General features: G+C 30.8%; 1 protein-coding gene across 1 annotated transcript; it reads right to left on the bottom strand.

Annotated features, from left to right (window-relative positions):
* Positions 1-8,844: 8,844 nt before the first annotated feature.
* Positions 8,845-10,692, bottom strand: LOC144560586 (protein VERNALIZATION 3-like). The gene is made up of 4 exons (XM_078309820.1): positions 10,425-10,692; positions 10,211-10,272; positions 9,874-9,914; positions 8,845-9,493 (listed from the first exon to the last, which is right to left on the bottom strand). Exons 1-4 carry the CDS (start codon positions 10,617-10,619, stop codon positions 9,261-9,263), a joined length of 531 nt encoding a protein of 176 aa, XP_078165946.1. The 5' UTR covers positions 10,620-10,692; the 3' UTR covers positions 8,845-9,260.
* Positions 10,693-19,832: the final 9,140 nt, after the last annotated feature.

The raw sequence follows: 19,832 nt of genomic DNA, 5'->3' as shown, positions 1-19,832 counted from the left end.
TTTAGCTTGGCTTAGTATGTTTATAGCTTTATGCACAGTCTGTGTTGTCCTTGCAAGTTTATTAGATAGCTTTTTCTTGCGGTGGTTGAGGTTAATTGATTATTAGGTACTGTTGCATTCAACAGCATTTTATTATGGAAATTAAGTCTTTTGAATACATGTTTAGGTGATTGTGTTGATAGCCGATAGTAAATTATTCATATATAGCAGTTGAGTATTTTTGATGGATCTATATCCTTCCAGCAGGTACCTGACTCAACATAATTGAAAAGGACGGCCCAGATTTAATTTCATCCTGTTCTTGCTCGGAATGTCTGAGGGGGGCAATATTATTTGTGCTTTGAGATTTGTGCTAAGTTAAATTGTACTCAGTCCGGTAACCTGAGAGGATGTGAATTCATTTTTGATAGCATATGAGTTATAACATACACTTTTTGATGTTATCAGTTCAGCAAAGCATCATAATTAATATGTAAAATTGGTAAAATAAGGTTGAGAATGAACTAAGTGAGGCCTACCGTTATAACGGTCCAGGAACAGTTGTAACGGAATAAATAAATCCTCTACCGGCGTGTGATGGATTAAATCGGTTGGAACCGTCACCCAACGGTCGGAGTTCCAGAGGATTTTCATTGTGGGAATCGTTACAACGGTCATCTACCATTATATACAAAATCTACCGTTAGGGTTCCCAACGATCCAAACCAACATAAGTTGACCTACCATTATAACGATCCATGAACCGTTATAATGGTAGAGCCAAATTACTTCATTTTTACCAGCTCTCTATAAATAGAAGTAATAGTAAGGTTTGGAAGTGAACTCTAGCCGCCCCCAACTTCAATATTTCGAATTCCCAGATCTAGATAAAGTCATTATTGCTTGTCCACTTCAACTTCAATATTCACAATCAATCTCAAGCTTATTCAACCAATACACAAACTCTTAGAGTGATCCTGCAAGATCAACCTTTTACCGCTGAGCCTTAGTTGCTTGCTTTGTTATCCTTGAGCCTTTAGTGCTCGTGAGCCGATTCTGTGCTCAGGCCGTGTGACTTTCTAGAAGATTGTAAGGACTCACCGGTTCCACCTTGTACTTCATTTCTTATTGGGTAAAGAAAGGTGCGTTATCTCGAAGGTCACAGGCCCTGAAGATGTAGGCGTTAGTGCCGAACTTCGTAAACAACTCTTGTGTCAAGTGTCTCTAAACTCTATTACTTTATTATTTTATATTTTAGTTTAGGACTAAGTTATTCAAGTTTTCATCGAGGATAACTCTAAGATACATTAGGGACTTATAACTTAGACTAAAAGTTTAAAAAGTCCCTATTCATCCCCTCTAAGTGCATTTGGGACCAACAATGCTATATGCTAAGTTCTCCGGTTTGTTCTGATGAATAGATGAGTTCCTATTCGTCCATATGTGTTAGTGGGCTTAGCGGAGCTTAGTTGCCAGGTTTAGAGTTGTAATCGCTAATCTGACAGTTACTGTGAGCAGATGCTGGAGTTGCATGTAGATGAATAAATCAGCTGCACGATTGGCTGGGAGATTAATTGCTCTCTGTATTTTATGTGCATTCTTGTGCGGTTGGGCCTCTGAGTCGCATGCGGATGGCGGCATCCGCACCGCTATGACATTGTCTCCAGATTGCTGCGATTTATGCCTGTTTAAGCCTCAATAACACTAAAAATATGTAATTCTCCAAAATCAAGTAAAATAACAAAAGGAATATGATTCTATGAAAAATAAGCATTTGTGATTCGACAAATAACAATATTTTAGGTTTAATGGTAGGGAAAAACACTATATATATCACCCCTATCACTCTCCACCATAGCTACCTTGAGCACGAGACTCTGCTACCTCTCATGCCTATCATCTTTGCGGATAAGAAGACTTGGAACTGGTCTGACAATATTAATGCTGATGTTCCAGAGGAGCCAGAGATGGACTACGAGGGAGATGTAGATCAGATCCCCGATCCGAACCTAGAGTTCGACGAGGATGATGATGGCTTCGGAGTGACTAGACGAGCATGGAGCAGTAGCAGGGCCCGCAGCACCAACACCTCATGTAGGATGGGGTGCACCGCATGTAGAAGCACAGGAATGGGATGCATACCAATATCGATATAAATATGTTGCAAGAAACTAAAAAATTTCTGATAAAAAATTTATAGATGAAAGATCTTAGTGATGCATCATTTAGCTTAGGAATTGAAATATTAAGGGATAAAATCCCAAAGTATTCTAAGTTTATTCTAAATGAATTGTATCGATAGAGTTCTCCTTATGTATGAAAAGCAAAACAGTAAACCAGAAAGTAGCTCAATAACAAAAGGAGACAAATTTAGTCTCAATGAATGCTCCAAGTATTCTTTAAAATATGGAACAATGCTAAAGTGAAGTAAAGTAAAGAAAGAGTACATAATGGTTGTTGTATAAAGGAACATATACTACATGTTGGTAGATCTAATCATTAAAAGATTGACAACCAAACAGTTTCACGAGCATGCGCATGTTGCTTATATGGGTATAATATCCATTAGGGATTCCAAGTTTTAGTGGGAGTCTATTATTGTGACTTTTGAATATTTGACTATAATAATAAATATGACAAAAATTGTCAAAATCATGAAAATCAAGATTCTCTAAGATAAAGATGTGTTATTGTGTATAAAACTTAGTTCAATTTAAAAACCCAATGATCGTCCGTCAAGAAATATTTAAAAAAAAATATTGGACAAATAATTTTGTAATTATCCCAAAATAAACGCACGGCCTATTTGAATTATAGACAACATAAAACTTTAATTTTTCAAATTAATAACCATTAAGTAAATTATCAAAGTTGTCAAATAAAGTTGAATAGACCTTTTACAGAAATAGAATTACACTACAATACCATGTAAATTAATAATTTCCATGTCGATAAGTTAATTCTTTATTTCTTGACTTATTCAATAAATATCTTACTTTCTTAATTATGAGCAAATTATTTAAGATGATAATTGGTTGTCATAATATAATTCAATTTATTTCTTAAAGGATAGAAAAAAACAATGACTAATATTTAGCATTACTTCTCATAGCTTTCTTCCAAAATTAGTCCAACATTATCTGTCTTTATTATGCAATGAGCTACATTACTAAAGAACATAGTGATTATTATACCGTAAAACGCTCGAGGGTATTTTGCATTTTTGCTTCTTTTACAAGGAAAAATCCTTTCGAAGAAAACAACGAAGGATGAATGAAACATAAATGTACTTTTTCGCATCGTTTTTTTCTTGCCGTTCTCATCAGTTATATCACCATAGTATTTATCGTTCAGAATTGTTCAAAAATGCATTTTAATTGATTATATACTATATATGTATTTATAAAATTCAATATAGTACACCATGAACTGCAATACATTGCTTCAAACATTGACACGCGTTATATCCTTTTACGTCCGAGCTAATCCTAGATTTGAGAAACAGATATGTGCATACGAGGCAAAGATATAAAAAGAAGATGGTACAACTAAAATATATCTACTTTAGAATATTTAACTATTATGATATTTGGGACAAAGTAGGGGTGTCAATGATACTCTTTTAGCCGTTTATCTGATCTGCACTGTATTCGATAAAGTGGGTATGGGTAATTTTTTTTTCGTTAACTTATTAGATATGAATATGGGTAAGGATTTTTTTTTCATTACCTAAATGGGTAAGGATACGAGTAAAGGCTATTTTGTACCCATTACCCTATAGGATAATTATATATAATATAATAATATGATAATATTTGAGAAATAATTAGTGAGTAATTTTATTATTTAGTGTATTATTTTTGTTGTAAGAAAAATATTAAAAATATTATTTTTATTTGTATGGTTTGTTCTTTAATTAAATAATTAATGAGTAATTTTATATTTTTGTTTTTGAATTTTCTTGTTTTATAAAAAATATAATTTAGTTGAAATTGATTGCACAATTTTTTTTTTTTATTAGTAATATTATTGTATATGTGCAAAATAAATGAGTTTTGATTTTCTATTTGTAAAATATAATAAAGCTAATTATTATAGTCGTATTATTTGTTATTCACCCGCTACTATTTCGTTACCCGATAATTTTAACAGGTAATAGTAGGGTAAGGTAAGGTCAAATCTTAATGAATAAGGAAGATCATTCTTAGTGAGTATGGGTATGAAAATGCTTCTACCCTACCCGTATCGTATCCATGGACACACCTAGGACAAAGATTGTGAAAATCATGAAATGCAAGATTCTCTATGATAATGATGTGTTATTGACTTATTCTGTATAAAAGTTAGTTCAATTAAAAACCCAATGATCATCCATTAAGTGATTTTTTTTTAAAAGAAAAATGAATTGGACAAAAGATTTCCTAATTATACCAAAATAAACCCATGGCCTACTTGAATTATTGGCAACATATAACTTTAATTTTTGATATTAACAACCATTGAGTCAATTATCAAAGTTGTCAAATAAAGTTGATTTTCTGTAAATCTTTTTCCAGAAATAGAATTGCACTACAATACCGTGTATATTAATTATTTCCATGTCGATAAGATAATTCTTTATTTCTTCATTTAGTCAATAAAATATCTTAATTACTTTATTAATTATGAGCTAAGAAGATACATAGTTGGTTTTCATATAATAATCAATTGATTTCTTAATTAAAGAATTGTAAAAAAAAACATGACTAGTATTAAGCATTAAGTCTCATAGCTTTCTTCCAAAATTAGATCAATACATTATCTTTGTCTTTATTGTATAATGAGCTAAATTTAGCATTTTGCATTTTTTGCTTCTTTTAAAACGAAACTTCCATTTCAAGGAAACAACGAAGGAATTAAGAATAAGGCACATGCCTCTCATGTGGAAGGTCATGGGTTCGAAACCCATAAAGTGGAAAAATGCTCTATAATATTTATAGGGGTTTGAAAGTGATTTGGGTGGCTTGACCTTTAACCCATGATTTAAAAAAAAAAAAAAAAAAACTGAAGGAATTAAGAATGAAACACAAATTTATCTTTCGTTAATAACTAAATGAGTGACTCTATGGTACTATGCATATTACGATTTGGCACCGTGCTACGGCTCTATATTCAAGTTTTCAAATCTTAACGGTCGATCCGAACCGTTCATCTTGTTCTCCATATTAATATGTGTTTGGGGACCAAATTTTACATTTTTTAAAATTTTTTTACTATTTTTTTAAATTCATTGAAAATCACTGTTTTTGGATGGTCCAGAATTTTCAGATCAAGTGATTTTCTAAATATCTAAAAAAATAGTAAAAAAAATTTTAAAAATGTAAAATTTGGTCTCCAAACACATATTAATATGGAGAACAAGATGAACGGTTCGGATCGACCGTTAGGATTTGAAAACTCGAATATAGAACCGTAGCACGGTGCCAAATCGTAATATGCATAGTACCATAGACTCACACACAAATATTTGTTCTCGTTGTTCTTATCAGATAGCACCATAGTATTTAGCATTTGGAAACGATCAAAATTGCAATTTAAAAAGATAAACAAAAATTCCATTAAATTTCAATTTACATAATTTAAATTTTGAAATCATAAAGATAACCGATATATATATCTATTTATGAAATTAAACATAGTACACCTTCATGAATAGCAATATGTAGCTTCAAAAATTGACACGTTATTTCATTTGAGAGACTGACAAGTGCATACCAGGCAAAGTAAACAAAAAACAAAAAACAAAAAGATGGTACAGCTATAATATATCTACTTTCTTTTTGAAACGATGAGGTAAAGAATGAATATACTGTTACATATCGCCAACTTTATGTCAATGCAACTATTCATAACTAAAATCCTCCAATGCTAATAATTAACCTCCACTTTTCCATCTATGTTCTTGCGTGATTGCTATGCGTGTGGATGACATGCATCTATCTCTTTCCCACCATAAGATGCCTTGTTGCTAGAAAGTAGAAAGGTAATACAAAAAATTGACATACTCTAATAATAGGAAAGGATCGGGAAGGGTCTAATGAACATCGGATCAAATTTTCTTTTAAAAGGCATCACGAAAGTAACCAAATTACCAGCAAAAAAAGGGGCAACAAGGATTGGGGAAACAACTAATTGCAGGGTCAGGGTTGGAGCAGACAAAGAATATATAGAATACTTTATTCCTTGAAATGCCCATAGGATATGATTGCATCACAAAAAAGAATATATAGAATACTTTATGGTCCAAAAGCACAACCAATAAGATCCGAGCGGGCCCACCATGACTATGGTCAAATTTTTATGCTTAAAATTTGAGCAAATTAATGCTTCATATAAACCGATCATAGATCGACAATTCAAATTCAAACCTACGGTTTGTAAAGTAATTGAATAGTAAAACATCAAATTCAGATTTTTCTTATGTACTATAATTATATACTATCCAAAACACAGTCTTGTATTTTTGATCCACCATAAAATGGTAATCTAGATAAACTAAATCAAAATTTGATCCACCATAAAACTTTGATACTCAAATTGTGACTTAAAATATCACCAACTTTAATCACATAGAAATAACAATATAAATCACTATCCAAACTAAGAACACATTTAAGAATGTTAGAAATTAAATCAAAACTGAAATAAAAGTTCGGATATAATATCATTACGGTTAAGATTGTTGGAGTATTTTTTTAGAAATTCGGATAGTTAAAGAAGTAATCAATATAAAATAAATCAAGTTGAAACAACAATACTCATATCATGGGAAGCACTATCTTTAACCGTATTCCGTCACTAACATGGAAGCACAATCATATCATAATGTGTTGCACATTATATAGTATAATATACATGGCACATAAATATAATGATGTTTATAATATTATTATAACATAAGTTTATTCAAGCCCAAAATTAATATGAGTTGGCTCTTTTAATTAAGGAGAATTATACTATGAATGTTACACAATGGTAGCCATAGTATATTTGTATATAAGTAGTTTTTGAAAATAATTTTTCTTCTCTTCCTCTCTCTGCTAGCCGCTACCCTCTCTTCCTCTCATATTATTAGTCTCTCTAATAAAATATTATTAGAAAAATAAGAAAGATTATAAACTAGGTTCTTAGTTTAGATTAGATTAAAATATCTAGCAGTCTTTCTAAGTCTTGTTTAGTTCAAGGTGAATATTAGGAGGCCGTTTCGACAAATAAAGGTATCCAATATATCTAAAAGAGAATACAACTTCTCTCTATTTACCAAATTGAAATTTGGTAGAGGTATATCCAAATATCCTTTAGTAAATAGATTTGTGCTAGATGAATAAGTAGATAATTATTCGTGTATATGACTTACTTGAATAGAATTAGCATAATAAAGTAGGTCTGTAGGTGTTTGTAAAAGGGTAAAAAAAAAATTAATTTTGACTGCCTTAACGCATCATGCAATTCTTCAATTGGTATCAGAGCTTTGGCTATTGATCATGTTAATTAGTACACTTTCATTATGTGATTTAATCCCTAAGTGCTTAGTTAATCTATCTTTTGCAATATGGTACGTGCATTTTTTTTTTCATGTTTGATATCATTTTAATTCAAAATTGCCAGAAGAATTTTGATAGTTCTAAATTCTAGTTTTTATTTAGAATGTTTAGAACAGGAAGAAAATATAAATCTAGAGATTATTCAGGTTTATATAGCAACACAAAATTAACAAAATTGGAATTCAGCAGGAAATTTTGTAGCAAGCAGTTCTAGATTTTGCTGAAATTAAGATCAATATTTCGGGAGTTTGGCTACAAATTTTTTTTCATTCTTTATATTAAAAAAAAGTATAGTTGCTCTTCAAAAGTCTTATATTTTTCGGAACAACTACTCAAAAGGAAGAGACTGCGGAGCAGCTCTAGGAGTTGTTACTCACGACTTGGATGGGTGGTATTTTGCTATTTTGCTCCAAATTATTTTTACAAATTATACTTTACTAGATCTCATTAATATGATATAAAAAGTTATGAAAAATTAAATTATTAATTTTTGGCAGTTAAAATTTTAATTAAGTTAGGAGGGTCAATTAAGGAATAATTAGTCAATTTAGGGTTTCTAAAATATTGTATGATCTATAATTGCTTAAAATGGTTCATATATATAAATATTAGAAAAGATTTTGATTTATTTATAAATTTTTAGAAAATCATTTTGGGCAGTAAATGATTCTTTATTAGAAATCGACTAAGAAATGGACACTACAATAAAGTAGACACTTTTTGTAAGGGAAAAAGTGCATTTATGACGGTCGTCCGTCACAAAAAGTACCGTCGCAAAAAGAAAAAACTGAACAATGAGGGTAGTCCGTCGCAAAAAGTCACTATTTTATTCTCGCGAAAAGTGGCTCATTCTTGTAGTGGGATGTAAAAATATCACCATAACGTTTATTTCTTTAAATGCTTAAAGAGTTGCTTTATAAATAAAGGTATATTTATTAACTGAATATTATAAATTATATTTCTGGAATTTAAATGATTTAGTGAACCAGCATGAAATAAAGACATAAACTAGAAGATTTAAAATGTACATATGTATGAAATTATACCCTTAACTTTGTTTTGTGCGAAAATAAAGTGGACTTGTGTGCCTCTAATTAATGCCTGCAAAGTTATATTAATGTAATATGAGTGATATATGACATTTATAAGCATATACACATATCATATGACATTGATAAGCATAAGTGAGATATTTCTATCCTTTTTTATGCTGCGTCTTTCTCTAGTCCTTTATTACTTTATTTCCACACCCATATACAAGTAGTAGAATTACTTACTGTAGTACTAGTACAAACTTTATTTCCATACTTTATTTACTAAAAATTTTCAAAACCATATACACATATCATATGACATTGATAAACATATATGAATGAGGTCGATATTTCTATCCTTTTTCATGCTGCATCTTTCTCTACTACTTTATTACAATAATAATGGTGCAATCCATGTCACCATGTATATATGTTAGCCAGCTAACTAGTTGTCATACACGTTATGCTAAGTGAGCTCCACGTGGTGAACGCTGAATGGAGGGGATGCAAACAGTAAATAGTTCTCATCCACCTCAAATTATTTTACTCCATCTTCCATATATAATACTGGCAAATAATCAAGAAGGCACCTGCCTCCAATTTATTCTATCTAGTGCAATCATATATATACATAAAATGTACTTGTGGAGTTATAGAAATAAATCTAGTTGTCGGGTCTGAATCGCCTGCCACCCGAGCCAGATTCCCTCTGGCAGTTAAAGTACATCGCGGCCATGATCTCCAGGTGATACTGGCGTGCAAAATTCCTGCAATTGAAGTTGTGGCGCAAATCAGGTGGCAATACAGTTGCCCGACCAGTCTGTCGATATAGCACGAAAACCATGCGGTGGATCCCGGCTGTCGGCTGTGGCTTCTCATAGACTACCACCTCTTGTCCTGCACCAATTACATACTTGTAAGTGAAAATATTGTGCTGCTTGAGCTTCTATTTTCAGTCAGTCTTCATAAAATATTGAAATAGTCAATCATATAGTTATGGAGACATGATTGAGATTTTGCACGCCTGAGTAGGTAATCTTAATTCATGGTAAAATATACTACACATTGTATCTTTTAATCTAGTTTTTACTTTTACTCATAGTTTTGCTACTTCTTGATTTACTGATATTCAAATTTCTTATATATAGAGTAGAAAGAATGTTAATGTTTCTACAAGTATTTGAATACATTGTTCATGTTACTGAAGATATAAAAGCAAATTTTCAAGTAATAAAGTTTATGGCTTTACGCATAAGGCGAGCAAAATATATGCATACCCAAGGATACATCTGTATTTCCAGGAATGTCGGTGACCATCCTATTAGAGGAAAAGAAAAGGAGAGAATTATAGCAGATGTCAGTTCATGAAATATATATGCACATAATCTTTCTCCTTAATGTGTTTATATGCACAAAATAAAGCTAAACAAATCCAAGCATATATGTCTAACAACATTTATGGTCACAATATATCTTAACCATTTGCTCTATAATGAAAATCACCAATCTCTATGAAATTATATATATGATGCAAATTAATCATGCTTGCTGCATGAATGATCAGTAAAACTAACCAACAAAAAGAAGAAATGAGATTAATTATATTGTGCTCACCAATGTAAGGTACTCCTTAGATTTGGTTTAGTTGGGCTTGGTGCATCCGGATCTACCAGTACCTTTCAAAGTTACAAAAAAGAAAGAAATTAACAACTTAGTGCAGTCTCAGGAAAGCACAATGGGTATATATATTGCACAATAAGCTTTCCATCCAACCCGACATTTATATTATGTTTTTAACATTAAGAGTGTGCGTGATATTTCTACTCACAAGTGTGTAGAAATATGTGGGGCTACCACCACCAATCTCAATTTTTGGTCGGTTGACAACTGCGGATGGTCGTAGGTCACACCCAGCAACTGTGAGCCTATTGCTATAGAACACTCGAATGGACATCATTGAACGAAAGGGGTCCAATACATCGCTTAATATACTTGAGAAAACCAAAGGATCATCTGATGACATATTGCAAAAACTAGGAAGTAAAATGAATCCCCTAACTGTATCCACTATCAGGATGGCTTTAATTAAGTAATTGGACAATGCACGAGGAAAGCCTTCTTATAGGAAGAGAGGAAGAGGGGGAATGAGAGAGGTCGCTATCAACTTTTAGCTTAGCTTAGTGTGTGTTTATTGCTTTATGTATAATCTGCGTTGTTCATACAAGCTTTCTAGAGAGATTTTTCTTGCAATGGTTGAAGTTAATTGATTATTAGGTACTATTGCATTCAATTGCATTTTATGATGGAAGAAATTTTTTAATACATGTTTAGGTGATGGTGTTGATAGCGGATAGTAAATTCATAGCAGTTGAGTATTTTTGATAGAATATATGGGTAATTATAACATACACTTTTTGATGTTATCAGTTCAGAGTTCAGACATATGCGACTGTTTTTATTATAATTGTTGTCGTAAGCAAAAATATTCAGCAAAAAAACAGAAAAAAAATTATAACCATAACCAAATTATTTGACAATTATGATAATCAAGTCAATGATTATCAAAATAAATAAAAAATAAAAATTCACTTTGACTAAGAAGTATTGAATTATAATCCGTCAAATAATTTAAAAATAAATAAAATAAATTTGACAAAAGATTTTCAAATTATCCCAATATAAATGCACGGCCAACTTGAATCATAGACAACGTAGAACTTTAATATTTGGAGCCTGATAACTGCTCTCCAAATAAATTCCCGAGCACGTCCTTCAAGTATTTAATATCTAAATTTCATTTTCAGAGCTCATATCTAAGCATTTAAAACTCTATTTATAACATTTTACAATACTACTCATAAGCACATCAATCTCTATCTACAAGACTTTAAATTCTAAATCTAGGTAATTTTAACTTCAAATTACTTTTGTCTTCAAGCCAAAAAAATAAAGATTTCTTTCACCCACTCTTTTCTCTCCTCTGATTATTCTCATTCATTATTCCGATGATCCGTGATGAATTTTACGAATTTAAAAATACAAACGTTTTTTACTCAATTTGCTCTTTCAATTGAATCCATAAAGAAATATTTTTTGAGTTTTTTTTAAAGTTGTTGTTTTTATTTTTTTTTAAGTGAAGTCCATGAGTACTTTAAATTCTCAAGCTTTTAAACATCAGTCTACAATTTTTTAAACCTGACATTGAAACTATTTAAAAGTTTAAAACAACTAATTTTAATGATTGCATACAAAGGTATAAATGTGTGATACTATATGACCGGCATCACAAGTATAAACGCTTGAAAATAATAGTTTAAATGATGACATCAGAGATTTAAATGGTTGTAAACTGAAATTTAGAAGTTTGAAAATTTAAAATGTTCACGAGCTTTACTTTAAAAAAACGATTTGAAAATAATTCAAAAATATTTCTTCATGGATCTCATTTGAAAGAAAAAATTGAGTTGAAAACATTTGTATTTTTAGATTCGTAAAATTCATAACGGATAATCAGGAAATGAACGAAAATGAACATAGCAAAATAAAAAAAAAGTGGATAAAAAAAATCTTTCTTTTTTTGATTTGAAGACAAAAGTAGTTAGGAATTAAAACTACACAGATTTATAATTAAATGCTTGCAGACGGAGGTTTAAATGATTGCGAGTAACATTATAAAATATTATAAACAAAACTTTAAAAGCTTCAATATGCATGAGCGCTTGAAATGGAAGTTAAGCAAAATTATAAGTCTTTTTTCTGCTAAACTAGTTGGTGGTCGCGCTTGGGTATGATAACCTGGGGAACCAGAAAATTTCTCTTACTTTTTTTTATATTAATAACCATTGAGTAAATTATATAAGTTATCAAAAAAATTGATTATATGTAAATCCTTTTCCAAAAATATAATTACACTACAATACCATGTAAACTAATTATTTCCACGTGGATATATAAGTTCATTCTTTATTTTTTATTTATTCAATAAATTTCTTACTTTCTGAATTATGTGCTAATTAATTAAAAAGATAGTAGGTAGTCATAAAATAATTCAATTGATTTCTTAAAGGATAGTAAAAAAATGATTCATATTAAGTATTATTTGTCATAGCTTTCTTCCAAAATTAGGCCAACATTATCTTTGTCTTAATTTATTGTACAATGAGCTAAATTACTAAAGATCATTGTGATGATTATACGGAAAAACGCTCATGTATTTTTGCTATTTTTAAAAGGAAAATTTCATTTGAAGAAAACAAACGAGGGAAGAATGAAACATATATAAATTTACATTTTTCTTTGTTTGAGTAACTATGAGTAGAAATATTTTTTATTGCCGTTCTCATCAGTTAGCACCATAATATTTATCATTCAGAAACGTCGACAATTGCATCTTAATTGATTATAAACTATATGAAATTCAATATAGTACACACCATGAGCTGCAATATCACAATCTGGATCAGCAAAAGAAGTAAAGGAAAATATTAAGATAATCGGGTTTACATCGCTCCAAGAGAACGAAAGAGAGGGGAGGTCTTATTTTCACTCCTTGTAGGTCTTATTTTCGACACAACACCTTCTCCTTTCCCTTGGTACTACATCCTCAAGCGAAGAGGAGAACGAGAGAGAGGGGAGGGACTGGAGCTGATCGGAGCTGAGAGTGTGATATCGTCGGAGCTCGGAGTGTAGAGTCTCATCTCGATCGAAGCGTGACAGTGAGTAAATCCAGTCGTGGAACGAGAGAGGTGGGACCAAAGCTGAGCGGAGCCGATTGGACCCAAGAGTGCGGTATCGTTGGAGCTCAGAGTGTAGAGTTTTCATCTCAATCTGAACACGATGGTGAGTAGATCCGTTCGTTCTCAGAGCGCGGCAATGGTCAAAAAAGCAGATCCGATCATAGAGCAAGATGGAAATTAAATTCTAAAATTGAGTATGAATGTAAATATTTACTTTTATGTTATATAAGGAGATAAAATTTAGAATTTTGTAACTAATATTTTCTTATCAATATATTTGTTAGTGGTAATCTTAACCACTAATTATCAAAAAAAAGAAAAGTAATCGGGTTTACACCCGTAAAGAAACAAAAGAAAGAAAGATATATATCAAGAATTTCACTACTTTGATCTGTTGAGTACATTATATTTCAGTTCAGCAGTAACAATAACCCCTAAGCATGCCTTAAATTCAATTTCTTAAGTCTCTATATCAATTACAAGGAGCAGCAAATTCAGAGAGCAAACACACATACAATTAGCAAAGCAAGCCGTAAAGGTACTTAGCCAGCAAGAGAAAAACTCACTCAGATACTTTACGAAGAGACAAGGGAATTAGATGTGAACAGTGAGAAAAAAGAAGGTTAATTCATGAATCTTAGAATGACGGCGAAAGAAATTAAAGATATAATAGAAAATGATAGTCAAAGAAAAAATATAAGTCAATATTCAAAGAAAATGATAGTCAAAGAAGGTTCATGAATCTTTGACCCTGACCCCACATATCAGAATATAATTCAATATTTTTTTTTTCAGTGGTTTAGAAAAACAACAATTTTGTAAAATATTTAATAAATATTAAAAAAAATTCAAATTTGATCTCTAAGCACATTTTAATATAAATATCATGTTGAATGGCTTGAATTGATTATTTGAACTTTCAAAATCACAAAACAGCGATTATAAGAAATAGTAAAAATTCTGCACCATTAAAAAACAACGATTTCAAACCATCTTAATAAATAGTAAAAAAATTCCAAAAAATGTAAAATTTGGTCTCCAAGCAGATTTTATAATAGATTGAACATCTAACGGTTTAGATTTGTTGTTTGATCATCACACACTAAAATATAACCCCAGAAGCACCTCGGCCGAAGTGCTTCCGGTAGCAAATTAGTCACACTCATATATATATATATATTACACTAGTATCATACTGGTGCGTTGCAATGGGACATATTATAAGAAACAAATATATTAATAAAACTAATAACTATTTAAAAATTAAAACACATGTTAATAGAAAATTTATATGATTATGTATTTTTAATTAACTTTAATCGTGACCTCTGATAACAATTTGATGATGTGATGATTCTTTATTTTTAAGTACCAATGGTATCAAATAATAGCTCGATTCGAATCTAATATTAAATATCATACAACAATTCAATATCAATATATAATATGATATCAAAAAACATAAATAAAAAATGTTATCGTGTGTATGTATAGGATATATATACACACACATATTATAAGAGAAATATATATTCACACACACGTTCCAATTTATATTCTTCTTTGTTTCTAATTTATAGAATATATATATACACACGCACACATTGATATATTCTATATTGGAAATATATTCTAAATTGCCCACACCAATATGTATAGAAACAAAGAAAGAGAAACGAAGAAGAAGGAAACAAAGAAATAAGAAAATGGAAGGTGGAGTCTTCTCAATTGAAGAAGAGAAATATGGAAACAAAGAAATAAGGAAACAGATAAATATATCGCTAAATTTCAGAATTTGTTCAATTTTAATTGTAACGTATCATGTGGCAGCACATGTGGTGAGTATGTTTTTAACTAAATTTAGACTTCTATACATAAAATAGATGCATTTAATCAAAAGAAGACAAATTATGTAATTGAAGGGCTGAGATTAAATCCGAAGTTTCACCTTTCAATCGTAGCCGTTGGCAATTCGGACACCCAACGTGCTTAATAATAGAATGGGGATATAGCTTCAAACATCGACACGTCATGTCATTTAGGTCCTAGATGATCTTAGATTTGAGGAACAGAGACGTGCATACGAGACAAAGACAAAAAGAAGATGGTACAACTAAAGTTACTGTCAATATCATTAAAATGAAGATTCTCTATGATAAGGATGTGTTATTGTGTATAAAAGTTAGTTCAATTTAAAAATCCAATGATCATCCATCAAGTGATCTAAAAAAAAATGGACAAAAGATTTTCAAATTATGCCAAAATAAACGCACGGTCCACTTGAATTATAAACAGTATATAACTTTAATTTTTTTATATTAATAACCATTGAGTAAATTATCAAAGTTGTCAAATAAAGTTGATTATCTGTAAATCATTTTCAAAAAATTAAATTACACTACAATATCATGTATATTAATTATTTCCACGCCGATAAGTTAGTTCTTTATTTCTATATTTATTCAATAAATATCTTATTTTCTGAATTATGAGCTAATTAATTAAGAAGATAGTATGTTGTCATTAAATAATTGGAATTATTTCTTAAAGGAATAATTAACTAAGTCCGGCTCTTATTCCAACATTTAGTCCACAATCAAATATCACCAATGAGTACAATTTTTTTTTATCACTGTTCTCATAGTTAGATATAGCACCATAGTATTTATCATCGAAAGCAATCAAAATTACCTTTTAAAAAGTTCAAAAAAAAATCAAATTTAAATTAAATTTTCATTTATATAATTAAGTTTTTAAAATCACAAAAATAGCTGACGCCACTGGGCAGTACCAAGAACCGCCCCTATGTATATGTATTTATGAAATTAAACATAGTATATGCACCTTCATGAATTGCAAAATATAGCTTCAAACATTGACACGTTATTTCATTCGATCGAGAAGCTGACACGAGCATATGGGGCAAAGTTAAAAAGAAGATGTGACAACTGGAATATATATCTGTACTTTCTTTTGAAACGATGAGGTATAAAGAATATGAATACACTGTTTCGTATGACATCTTTATGTCAACGCAACCATTCATAACTAGAATCCTCCAATGCTAATAACCTTCATTTTTATATGTGATATTCTTGCGTGATTGCTATGTGTGTGGATGCCATCGATCTATCTCTCGCGCGCCTTTTCTAATCTGATATACACCATAAGATGCCTTGTTGCTTAAAGGCGCAATCCATATAAATTGACACACTCCATTATAGCAAAGTAATCATGAGATGTCCGATGCATGCAACTGTCTAATCGGAACAATAATTTGGTCCAAAACTCGGAGGAGCCATTCCATCGGCCTTAAGATTCATGCATCCAACTGTAAAATGTGTGCGAATTAGATGTGTACGAATCTTAATGTTGATAGGATGATTCCAACTTAAATTTGATGTCCATCAGAAATGAACAAAGAATATATGTGTAAAGTGATGCTTCAGGAAGGCACTGCATAAATTGACACACTCCATTATAGGAAAAGAATCATGAGAGGTCCGATGGACATCGGATCAAATTTGGTCCAAAACTCAGAGGAGCTGTTCCATCTGCCTTAAGATTCATGCATGCAACTGTAAAATGTGTGTGAATCACATGTGTATGAAACTTAATGTTAATTGGACGATTCGGACTTACATTTGAACTGTTTTTGATTTGATGTTCATCATAAATGCACAAAAAAATGTGTGCAGTTATGCTTCAGAAAGGCAATGCATAAATTGACACACTCCATTATAGGAATCATGAGAGGTCTGATGGACATCGGATCAAATTTGGTCCAAAAGTCGGAGGAGCCGTCCCATCGGCCTTAAGATTCATGCATACAACTGTAAAATGTGTATGAATCATGTGTACAAATCTTAATGTTAATTGGACGATTTGAACTTAAATTTGAACTATATTTGATCTGATGTCCATCAGAAATGCACAAAGAATGTGTGCAGTGATGCTTCAAAAAGGCAATGCATAAATTGACACACTCCATTATAGGAATGGAATCATAAGAGGTCCGATGGATATCAGATCAAATTGGTCCCAAACTCGGAGGAACCATCCAATCGACCTTAAGATTGGTGCATACATCTATAACTTTTGTGCGAATCAGATGTGTGCAAATCTTAATGTTGATTGGACGATTCCGACTTAAATTTGAACTGTATTTTATCTGATATCCATTACAAATGCTCAAAGAATGTGTGCAGTTCTGCTTCAGAACAATTGGACGTCGAAATGAATTGATACTCTATATGTGCACAATAATTTCAACATATTAATGCTTCATATAAACTGGTCATAGACAATTCAAATTAAAACTTACGGCTAATTTGTAAAGTAATTAAATAGTAAAACATCAAATTCGGAATTTTCTGATGTACTATAATTATATACTATCCAAAACACATAGTCTTTTATTTTTCTTTTTAATAATCAGATTAAAAAGAATGGTAATCTATGTAAACTAAATCAAAATTTGATCCACCATGAAATTTTTCTACTTAAATTGTGAATTATAATATCACAAAATTTAATCTCATGAAAATAACAATATATATCACTATCCGAATCAAGAACAGACTTAAGAATGTTACATATTAAATCAAAACAAAAATAAAAGTTCGGATAAAATATCGTTATTCCTAAGATTGTTGGAGTAAATTTTTAGAAATAGGGATAGTTAAAGAAGTAATCAAAATAAAATACATAAAGTTGAAACAATAATACCTAGATTGTGCGAAAAATTGAAATCACCACTAAGATCATCCGTGAATATCGCTCCTTAGGACATGACCATAGAAGCGACTGATGATAACTCCATAATATTCAACAAGAGTCAGAATTTAATAAGATTGAGCCAAAATGATAAATGGAGAATAAATCAGAGGATTTCATTATCAGTGGAAATCAAGAAAAGTGTTTTCATTATCAGTGGGTTAAATGAAAAATAAATAAGAGAACATAATCAGAGAAAGGAATTCGGGGAGAGTGTATTAGAATTGAGGGGTGCCTTAATAAGGAGAGGACATAGTGAGAGTAACTATTTAGAGAATTAATGAATATTAAAGAGAGGTTCATTGCTATTCAATTAAGTCAGAGAAATATCGCAAGGAACTAGAGGTCTCCCAATTGGCGCCTCTTTAATTAGATATAACACTTCAAATTTAACCCCTCAAATTAACAAATATTATAAGTGGAGATTTAGAAAAGCATATTAAATTGGAAAATTTTGAGTTTTCAAATTAAGTTTCAATAATCTCGCACAAAACAGCTGGGGAGACTGGTTTAAATAATATTGCTATTAGATGATATTGTTTTGAGGGTACAGCGCTATGCAATAGGCTGTAGTTGTTAGATGTTTTCAATTTAATTACATGATGAATTTTTCTCAAATATATTATTATATGTTGCTTATTTCTCAAATAAAACATTGGTTGTCTTTTTGCTCAGTTCTTGCAAATTAAGCAAAACTAAGACTCTGGTCATTACAATTCAACTAATGTTTTTAAATTTTCTAGTAAATGTAGATAACAATTTAAATTGTAGTGTTTTTTAATGTAATTTGTAAGTATTATATTACTTTGTAGTTAAATGGATAATTTGTAAATATTTATTATTACCTTATTTTCTGATTGTAGAAAGAAGAGGATGACATGACAAGTAAAGGAGAAGAGACAATTCTCACACAAAATGACAAGCGTAAAAGAAAATAACCTATTTCCATAGAATCTGCAAGTGAATATGAATCTGACTTTATTAGTAAAGATGATGAAGATGGCGAAGATCAAATTGCATACGAATCTGATGCACTTTAGGAATGAAGAAGACTTCTTTTGAGGGCATAGGATTCAAATTTGCTATATATTATGTGATTTTAAGAAACAATAGGTTTCATTTTGTAGTGCAAATTAGAGATCTGAAGCATATTTTAATGTTTCAAACAAACATTCATAAGCACATATTTAAATAGAAGTGTCAATTTAGAAAACCTAGCTACAGTTATTACATCAAAAAATAACATCATCTAGCTGAAGTGATTACAATTACAGATCATTCCAATACATTACATGCTATATAAAAAAAAACATAATTAGAGAAGCAATTAGAAATAATTGATTTCATATATGAGAGTCTACTGGCATGTATTGACAAAGAAAACAACAAAAATATTAGTAAATATAAACAATAAACTCTCTCTCTCTCTCTCTCACACACACACACACACACAGCTCTTGAGGTTGTCTCGCAAAACTTGTGTACGCAACCCAATATACCAAGAGTGAGTCTATGGTACTATGCATATCACAGGTTGTTACCGTGCTACGGCTCTATATTCGAGTTTTCAAATCCTAACGGTCGATCCGAATCGTTCATCTTGTTCTCCATATTAATATGTGTTTGGAGACCAAATTTTACATTTTTGAAAAAAATTTACTATTTTTTTAGATATTTAGAAAATCACTTGATCTGAAAATTCTGGACCATCCAAAAACAGTGAT

This window comes from Carex rostrata, chromosome 10 (assembly GCF_964058835.1).
Source record: "Carex rostrata chromosome 10, lpCarRost1.2, whole genome shotgun sequence".
Taxonomy (NCBI): Eukaryota; Viridiplantae; Streptophyta; class Magnoliopsida; order Poales; family Cyperaceae; genus Carex; species Carex rostrata.
This window is presented reverse-complemented; position numbering and strand designations above follow the sequence as displayed.

Coding starts and splice junctions, on each gene's coding strand:
- LOC144560586 (XM_078309820.1), bottom strand. CDS start 10,619: ATGTCATCAGATGATCCTTTGGTTTTCTCAAGTATATTAAGCGATGTA. Junction 10,273..10,424: donor CCACATATTTCTACACACTT/GTGAGTAGAAAT, acceptor TAACTTTGAAAG/GTACTGGTAGATCCGGATGC. Junction 9,494..9,873: donor AAATACAGATGTATCCTTGG/GTATGCATATAT, acceptor TAATTGGTGCAG/GACAAGAGGTGGTAGTCTAT.